At 40.7% G+C, this 9,994-nt stretch overlaps 1 protein-coding gene across 4 annotated transcripts in view; it reads right to left on the reverse strand.

Annotated features, from left to right (window-relative positions):
- LOC133854666 (lysine-specific demethylase JMJ17) overlaps window positions 1-9,351 on the reverse strand; it is a 38,822-nt gene extending 29,471 nt beyond the window's left edge. For 3 of the 4 annotated variants that reach the window (XR_009896832.1, XR_009896833.1, XR_009896834.1), the window contains exons 1-9: window positions 9,253-9,351; window positions 7,762-9,118; window positions 6,544-6,601; window positions 6,028-6,150; window positions 5,505-5,562; window positions 5,253-5,389; window positions 4,793-4,951; window positions 4,615-4,701; window positions 3,639-3,821 (exon numbers count right to left, since the gene is read on the reverse strand). Coding sequence is in view for 1 of the 4 variants with exons in the window: in XM_062290914.1 (XP_062146898.1) it covers window positions 3,639-3,821; window positions 4,615-4,701; window positions 4,793-4,951; window positions 5,253-5,389; window positions 5,505-5,562; window positions 6,028-6,150; window positions 6,544-6,601; window positions 7,762-9,092 (2,136 nt within the window). In the remaining 3 variants the exon portion in view is untranslated. The remainder of the gene's footprint in view (window positions 1-3,638; window positions 3,822-4,614; window positions 4,702-4,792; window positions 4,952-5,252; window positions 5,390-5,504; window positions 5,563-6,027; window positions 6,151-6,543; window positions 6,602-7,761; window positions 9,119-9,252) is intronic. The other variant, XM_062290914.1, reaches the window with a different exon arrangement.
- Window positions 9,352-9,994: the final 643 nt, after the last annotated feature.

A 9,994-nucleotide genomic window follows, 5' to 3' on the forward strand; every position in this document is an offset into this window, starting at 1 on the left:
TAAATAGTCCCAGAGAACAGTCATAAAATATCCCCATTCATGAATCCTATAACGCTTAATGAAATAAACTACATTATAACCAGATAACACTGTAATTCACTTGGAAGCACAAGACTGGTTAACAGAGCATCATATGCTCATCAACAAAACATAGGAATCACAAACAGATCCCACTTGCACAAGAAAACAAACATATCCAGAATAATTTTAAAAGCTAGAAATCCCCCCAAACTTCAAGTTGTCAGACCATAACTTCAACCAATACTTCCTACATAATCAAAAGTTAAAACTTAACCTCACATTTATAACAATACTATCACCATTATTCAATGCTTTTCACCATCATCATTTTTGGTATTCAGGGGTGATCTCCTAGTTCCTACCAGGTAGAGACGTGGAGTCATCCATGGATTGCCCTTGTTTAAGGATCTAGTTACAATTTTTTTTTGATAAGTAATTATAATTTTATTAAAAACAGCGTAAGGCGCCCCTAGTACACACGGAGTATACAAGAAGCAACAGCCTCACAACCGACCCGACAAGGAACAAACCACAAAAACCACCCAACCCTAAGCCCCTAATCCCCTAATCCCCTAAGCCCCTAAATCTCACAATCTTCAATCAAATCCCATCGCCTATGTTCCTCATCAAGGGCAGAGAGGAAAGCCAAAGATCTATCCCCCTTATCCCCGAAATACATAGAGCATGCCATAGACAACTCCATAGGAGTTAAAGGCTGGAGTTGTTTTCCTTGACCCATCACCGGCTTTGTCTTCCTTCCTTGACATTTGTCCTGAATTAACGGCTTGGAGGTGGGATCATCCAGGGAGGAGGGAGGAAGAATCCTCCCTACCGGCGAGCCCATCTCAATGGAAACTAGTGGACCCACGGCAGAATTCTCTGACCCACTCCCTAAGTCCTCAAGAACAGAATGTTTCCGACCAGCCTCTGAGGAAGCCAAAGAAGAACCCGGGAGAGGAAAATGAGAAGATTCGGTGACAAGAACGGGATCCGGCACCGAAACCAAGTCCGACCCCATGTTCGAACCCTGACAAATCCTCCGACCGGCATTCCTACGCCTAGAGGGATATTTCGCGTCACCGTAGTTGATGGAACTCTGCAAATTAAGAAGTTCCCTTTTTCCTTTAGACTTCTGGCGCGCAAAAACCTGGAACTCCTCTTCCAAGGCGTCCCGAACAGCCAAAGCCCCCTCCCCAAAATCCCCATCCAACGCCCAATCTAAAGGCAAAACTTCCGAATAATCATCTTCATCCTCCTCCCATACTACAATCTCCCCATTATGATCCACGCCAACTGGCCAATTCCGAGTTTGGGAGCAACCACTCGCAGGAGAATAAGGAACTACCACCCCGTCATAGTTAACCTCCTGAGGCACCACCGTTGAGACTGAAATCGGGGGAAGATTAAGAAACCCCTTCCTAAAAAGGCCATGACTCACTGACGTCGTTGCCTTCTTTATAGCAGGATTTTTAACCGCCTTCTCCGCTGGCGGCACTTGACCTGAGGCCCTCTTATCAACGAAACCGACTGACATCTTCATAGCTTGCAAAGAGTCAGAAAGAAGCCCCTCATCCCACTTTACAGAATGCCTTTCCCTCAATATTTTCGCCCTTCTGTAGTAGCACCGGAATGGCTTAGAGGCCATCACGGGGAGGGGAGAACGCAGCTTCTCTCCTAAAAGAGTTGCACCAGCGAGAGACGGAGCGGCAAAAGAGTGATTAGGAAACTGAATCTTCCCCAAAGGCCTAAACTTGAATGAATTAGAAGTAGAACCCACCGGAAAACCCAACTCCGGCGCCGGAGCAGGAGGGAAACCGAACCAAGTAGTGGCTGGAAACACCCTCGAACTAGAAACCTCCGAATGCACCTGGGATCTGCTCGTCTCACCCCCGAAAATAGTCACCGATCTAGAATCTGTCCCTGTAACAGTCGCCGATAAGGACTCCGGCCTAGGATCAGCCGAAGACGCTGGACTCACGCCCACTTTCTCTCCCACCGTTGACACCTCCACACCCCCAGGAAGATTCCGATACAGATCCAACCCAGAGGACTTCTCTGTTGACGTCTCCGGCGATGTTGTCGGCGAGCAGGAGACATTAGGTTTCCGCTTGATTCGGGTCACTCGAAAACCCACAGGTTTTCGAAAATTCCCTGACCCGGTAAAACGGCTCAGAACTCTCCCCACAGCCCGGCCCAAAGCCAAATAAAAACCGGACCCCAACTTTCGCCACGTCCGCAATTTCGAAGATTCAAATTTCAAATGAGAACCCTTACCCTGCGGAGCTGCTGTTTGGTCTTTACCCGACAAAACAAATCGGTGGGCCTCCAAAGAGAAGCAATCCACCGCCAATCTCGGAATCTCCTCTGCATGCCGCACCGCCGGAGAAAAATCGAATTCGCAAGGAGACGCCCACGAATCCCTTAACCCGGACTGACCATCACCCACTAAGGGCATCTTCTTTGCAACGGAGGATGAATCTGCCCTCACAACCTCCACAAAAGAATGCCCCGTCCACTTTGGAGCCAAGCCCATAGTCGGTTGATCTTCCTCCAAAACCTTCTTCTCCGGTGTAGTAGAAGAGTCGAGTCTGCCACTCACCGAACCTGAGACAGAAGCGACCACCTTTCTCAACTCCTCTGAAAATTTAAGCCATCCCCACCCTCCACGGCCCTCGGGGATGACAATGAATCCTTTCCGACCGCCCAACCCGAACATAGTCGCCTCTAAATAGCGCCCAGCTTTATTCCCACCTCTCCTAGCAATTAAAACCTTCGAACCTTCTCTAAATGACTTCACAAAAACTTGCTCTGCCTGGATACCCAACAGCATTTCCAAAGTCGACGCAAGCCAATCGGCGCTCTGGACATTCAACAAGATCACACCCAGAAAATTTTTCCTCTTCTCCTCCACCCTCAGCGTCAACGCCCCATCCAAAACCGAAAAGGAGAAAGCCTTCAACTCCACCAAAAAATCCTTATCCATCATCGACACCCCCAGGACTAAGACGAGCAAAGCCCAATAATCTACATCGCCGAATCGAAAGTGAATTACAGGACCAGACAATAGACTGAAAAGATAGAAACTGAGAGAGGATGGATGAAGGGTCGAGCCCCTAGTTGGACGCGCTCTCACGCGCCGTCACTAAGGCAGAGAGAGAGAGAGATTACAATTAGAAATACTCCCTTCTCTATTTATCCATGGATATTCCATTAGAAAAAATGAATAGCTTTTATTGAGAACGGAAGAAGGTGGAATAGAATAGCTTTTATTGAGAATGGAACAAGGATATGATAATAATCTATCACTTGGAATAGTCACTCTCATAGCGCCATGAGAATGATTATTTCAAGGCTATTTCATTCCACATTCTTCCATTCTCAATAAAAACTATTCATTTTCTTAATGGAATAGTCATTCCGCATACCAAATGTAGTAACCTAAGAAGACAAATTCAGCATATTTCTTACTAATGATCAAGGGCCAAGAGTAGAGTGGGCAAAAATAACTTGAGATTTACATATCTATTAAACATTTTACAATTAAGATAACCTAACCATACAGACAGCAAATGAAATTCCAAATTATCTAGTAGTTCGCAAAATATCAAAAACTAAACCTTTTTAGTGACAGCATTTAGTTCACTGGAACGTGATGTTTGCTTCCTTATACTTCTACTTCCTTCCATGTCTTCACAACTATATTTATCAACTGTAAGCACCAAGTCATACAATTCTGCGAGTGTGTGACGATAAAGAAGACACAGTTTATTGGATTTGCATTCGCAGAGGCGTTCCCAGTGCTGCGTGAGAGGCAGAGATAATCAGTCAATGGTAGATAATATAATTCAAATGCACCACGCATTACATATTTAGAACCATAGAACTTTGTACAAGTCCAGAACAATTTCAAATCATCTTCATTATCAAGTTCTCCATGAAAACAATTATAAACCCACCATTTAGCAAAGAAAAAATAGGCTACAAAATAGATTGTCAAAAGAAGGGATATATGAAGAAAAAGATTAACATTAGCGGGTTCCACAGAGTTAAGAGATTCTTGAAAATTGAGTTTTTATAAAAATATGCAATTCATTGCACTTTATATTATACATTCCAAATTTCCAATCAATCTGCACATGATAATTGACCTCAAAATTTTATTTAAAAAACAAAAAGGAATTATAACTACATATAAGACTGATATATCACAGTGAGAGTAAAATGAACAGGTTCCAAAAACAAAAGGCTAAATATTTCCACTGTTTTTTTTTTTTTTTGATGAGACAAGTGTATCACTCTTTTACTTTGCATATTCCAATCAATTGAAGAGAACTCCAACTCAAACCTCAGAAAAGCAGAGCAATTATGAGAAAAGTCATTACTTCTTGCCAATGAACTCAAGCTTAGGAGGCAATCAAACTTACCACCCGGTCCAACTTAACAATCAGAGAGAGAGAGAAAGAGGTCCTTATTTCTCGTTAGCAAACTTAACATTCAGCGCAAGAACAATGTACTTAGAGTAGACTTATAGCTCATGTCAAAGTACAATTGGCATATACATTTTTAAAGTCCAGAATTATGAATTTCACATACCTCCAGACATACAAAAGCAGACGGCCTACAGTGGCAAACAACAGCAGAAAGATAGAGATACTGCTTGCATATAATACATGTTGGATCCTACAAAATCCACCAGGAGATTTTGAACACCACAAAGTATATCTTCGAAAAATGAAAATCAATAAGCGTATGTATGCTTTAAGGTAAATACCTCTTCAGTACCCACATATTCAGGATGTTTCCGAGGGGACATGGGAGATGACTTTATGATGCCATTTTTCCAAAGTTGCTCTCTCCAATTTTTCTCTTTATCATATATTCTAAGCAGTTCTTTCTTCAGATAAGGTGATACTCGGCTACTGCAGTCATTCTGCTAAAAGCAAAACAACATCAAGCAGAAGAAACAGAAAAGTTACTGGAGTAACACCAAGATTCAATTCAACAAGCAAAGAGCGAGCCGCAATCCTAAGTAATAAACCATCGGTGATTTCATATGTTGCGGAAAAGAAAAAGGAAAAAACAAAAAAAGAATCCAATCATTTTATTTGATAACAGGGGAAAAAAATCGGTGCAGGATACACTCAACTTTCTAGACAAATATTGATGATTGGCCTAAGACCAAGTTATCGTGAAATTTTAAATAAGAATAAGTTCCAGGTCAAACTTGTAACCTTGGCTACAACGCAAAGAAGCTCCTCATGAGAAAGAACAGCAGCTTTGTGATACTGCTGATACCGCTCTGCTCCAATGCCACCATGAGGCAGCCAGTCAGCAGGAGCAAAATTGACAGCCTCTGCACAATTTAAACCTGAAAGAACAATGAGCATAATTATTATATGCCACATGATTCATTACAATTCAATACAGCACAAAGTTCTTCAATTGATCACCACTAGCTAGTAAAACTAAATGGCATGGCCTACCAAGGTTGAAACCTCCATGGTATGATCTAGGGAAGGTGATGACAAAATTCCCAGGCTCCTGGCAGATAGCAAGCATGAAGAGAATCATATCAAACAATTTCAAGGATTCAAACAAATGAATCAATAGCCACCAAAAAATTTAAGAATCATAAAAAATAAAAAATCACAAGGAGATGCTACAAAAACAGTAGATGTAGATATGGCTGTTTGGACAAGCAACCTATGCCAGTATGTCCAGTTCTACTAATGTATATTCCTTTAATAGTTGATACAAACAAAACAAGGACCCTAAACTCTCTCATTGCTTCTAAGTTCCAAGACCCAGCCCGGCTTCATCATTCCTCCCACAAATTAAAACTCAAGCAAACATTAAAATTATGAGTTTTTATTGTATATTCCCCATGAATAACCTTGTTCTGCAAAATATAAGACACTTATACTCATCAAACCATTCAACTATTTACCACTTGGTGAACAACGAAAACAGGAAGAGGGGGCAATGAAAAAAGATTTCAGGCCACACCTGTAATATGCTATAGACAGGAACTCCATGTTCTTGCAAGACAGATGGGTTCAACATGGTGACAAGCTGGAAGAGTAGATCTGGTTGTGCATCAAAAAGATCAGGAAGACTCTTCTGCATGACCTACAAGAAAGTGGAATAAGTTGGTCACAAGCATGTTTTATTGGTAAGAAGAAACTGAGTAGTCAACACATAATAATCATCAGGGACCCACATAATAGTGAAAATGCTAGATAATTGTCAAAGTAGTATATTAACCTACTACCACAAGCACAGTGGCACGCATATCTAAAGAATATGAAAAAGAGAAGAAAAAAAAATCACAGAAATTGAGGTATACAACTAGAATTAATTCCTAGAAGGTACATAAATTATTCATCAAATCATTTCATTGCAATGAATAATAAACAATAAAGATACCATAAAAAGATAAAGAAAGGATATTCCAAGGAGTGAAAATGCCTCTGGACCCAAAGAAAAATGTTAAACATTATCCTAAAGAACTTTGAGAACTACCTTTTCAAAAGCACGGGCTTCACTACCAGGGACACTGTACCAGCATTTTGGCTCTCCCCTGAGACAAGCACAGAAGTGAGAAGTGAGCATCTATTTTGTATAAAACTAAACAAAAGTGGTAGGAATCAAAACCACAAGAACTGTTATACATACATACATACATTATACACACACATACGTACGTGTGTGGGTTATATATACACACAAAATAATATCTAATCATGAGCACTTGAATGTCTATTTAATGATTCACCTGGCAGCAAAATGTGTAGAAAAAACAAAGAAACTCTGGTTCTAACAACCCTGATTAGAACATATTTTAATAATGCCAAACTGACTTGGATTTCTCCCTGAACACCAACCCCAACAGCAATCTTTTCAAGCCCCAAAGAAGGTAGACTTGAACTGCACAGTACAACTTAATGGAATTTAATGGACCTGTACAGCCAACCACAGTTCAAACTAAACTGTGATTCATCAACACTCTTCCAAATTCCTTGAGATACAGCTCAACTCAACTCAACTAAGCCATAATCACAACAAATAGAGATGGCTACAAATTCGTAAAAAGACAATAACATGAAAAAATCAAAAGCAAAAACTTGAAAATAAACCAAACACAGGATCCAATTAAATCACTCTTCAGTTCTTATCTGACTTTCTATTTATTTGGAGGGTCTATTGTCTTGTGCAATGGTAAAAGCCTCAGGCTGCCAAGCACAAGTGTGCAGGTTCAAGCCTTGAGAGTGACCACTTCATGCAAAAATGCTGAAGGGTAAGACTGTATCCAAGACATCCCTCCCAGGATCCCATTTAAGTGGGACCATCATTGTGTAATGATTGGGTTCAGTCAGCTTTTGATAAATCAACAATCAAAAACTAAAGCAATAACTATACCTTGAAAAATGTCCAGCTAATACTTTAGATGCTTATTTAATCATTGTAGACTACTGATGTGATCGTTATTTTTTTTCTTCACATTTCATCTTGATCTATGTAGTGGAATTTTTTTTGTACAACTCAATGCTAGTAATAAGCAACTTTTTCAGGTTATCACGTCATACACCTAAATACACCCCCTCATTTTCTAAAACAAATACTAGTTCTCAAATAGAAAAGTTGACAAATAAATGCAAATAAAACTAGCCATAGTTACATAGTCACAAAAAAATAAAAAATAAAATGAAAATGGTAGATAGGGTACAATAAGATACATACCAGTGTAGATAATTCATCGAGTACAAACAGTGATCTTCAAAATGCCAGCAAAAAGCCGAAAATAGCATCCCCATATACAGCCAGGGCACCATAACGCCAGTAATGTTTTGATGAACAGCACGAAGCATTGACCCTTCCAATTTGGGCAAGTTATTAATATTCCAGGGACTATCACAGTATTCATCCCAAACCTTAGCTTCAACTGTTTGTGGTCTCTGGTCATTTGCACGTGGAAAACCACTCCCATAAACAGAGGTATCCAAGTCACTACCATACATAACTTCAACCTCACCCACCAATCCCTCCACAATTTCCCAGAACTTTTTCTCTATTTGCACCCGTGATGCAGATACTGACCCAAACCATCTCTTTTTGGCACGATCAGCTACACGCCTAAAAGCTTCCAATGAGTACCGTTTACCAGGCACAAAACCAAAGCAATCCTCGTCAGAATTCAAGCACTCTAAGCAATACCAATTACCCGGTGGAACTTGATTTAAAGGTGGGGAAAGACAATAAATATGCCACCCCTTATTACACCTATCACACAGAAGCATCACTTCCCCATGCAGTCCACTTCTACATTGTTCGCATATCTGATCACGCTCTTCCTCCTCTACCTTACAAACCTTAACTTTATCACTGCCATTATTTCTACGTCTCCTTTTTGAGCCCGAAAATTCAGCCTCATGTTCACTCTTCCCCTTCTCATGCAATCCTCTCTTATACCCACTACCAGCCTTTTGATTCAACCGATTGTAATAATTCTCATAATCATACAAATGCTCTCGATACAACTGACACAACACATGCTTAGCACACTCTGATATCTTCCTCGCCGACCTCACAAACCGCGAAACCGCCCCCCACTTCTTCTCCTTCACAACCTTATCGTACCCACCATACCGCTTCACCCCATTAAACAATTTACACAAATCCAACTCCTCCCCCTCAAACACCACCTTCTTCCTCAACTTCTTCCCACAATGATTCTCCAAAAACCTACTGTATTCCAATTCGAAAGTCTTGGAGTCACACGCGGCCGGCCGCGCCTGCAACTGGTGAATAGCCTGGGTTTTCGTTGGAAACGTAAACGAATCCCAATTCAACGCAAATGGGGGCTTCCAACTCTTTGGCGGAACTATCCTACAAATCCCATATCTCTCAGCCTCTGGCCTGATCCTATATATATACTCCAAAGGGTCCCTAAATTCATCCTCAGTTGGGTAATACACAGGCCCAGATGGTATATTCAATGACTCAGGTAACGAAACACCACCATTTTGTCCTAGCACGCCCTTCTCCACAGCCCTAGGCCTCCCTTTCCCCATTACCCCCACCACACATACATCAAAACCTATACACACACCAATACATATTCACATATCCATACATATACATAAACATATACACGTCTATATATAGAGAGAGAGATTACAGTATTGCAAGTAGTGAAAATCAAAGACACTGGTTTCTAGGGTTTCAGCGTACCTTTCTCTTTTGAGTGTGGAAGCGAGTTCCCCTTTGTTGGTTGAAAATGAATGTGGTCGTTAAAAAGTAGGGATATTTTATGTTATATATTAGGGTCTAAAGATTATTAAATTTACCGAAATGGGAATGCCCATTTTTGGCGTCACTTTAATTGGGCCGTACCATTTCGTCGTCGTTGTGTTCTATCTCAGCTTTTGGTCTTTTTTTTGCCGTGCTCGTTGGGCCGAGGATCAGCGGAGCCTCCACGCGCGGCGATGGGCTGAATCAACGGGTGTGATTGTTAGGTTGCTTTCACGAGCAGTGACTGCGAGTGTGGTGTTTGAAGGTCACAGCCTTCTAGGTTTGGAGTACAAGTGTCGGAGATGATTGATTAGATCGGATGTTGTACGTGAAAAGGAGTACAATGGACGGACGAGATGGTTTGCAGATCCTGTTCTGCAAGTAATGGCCTTCAATTTTTCTTCTTTTTTTTTTTGGCCATGCATGAAGTTTCCCCATAAAGACTTATGATTTGAATAACTGTACAAAGGTTGTTTGGCAATCATTATAGGGTAGTTTTATTTTATTTTATTTTTTTACAGAAAAGTGCAAGTATTAATAAATAACTTAAAATATAAAATAATTAAAATTATTTTCACTTTTATGAAACATCACAATAAAAAAACCAAGAAATACATTCCAAAATATTTTGTCAAACGAACCAATGTCATCAAGTTATTGGTGTTTGAAATTCACATCTCCA

This window comes from Alnus glutinosa, chromosome 13 (genome assembly GCF_958979055.1).
Source record: "Alnus glutinosa chromosome 13, dhAlnGlut1.1, whole genome shotgun sequence".
Lineage (NCBI taxonomy): Eukaryota > Viridiplantae > Streptophyta > Magnoliopsida > Fagales > Betulaceae > Alnus > Alnus glutinosa.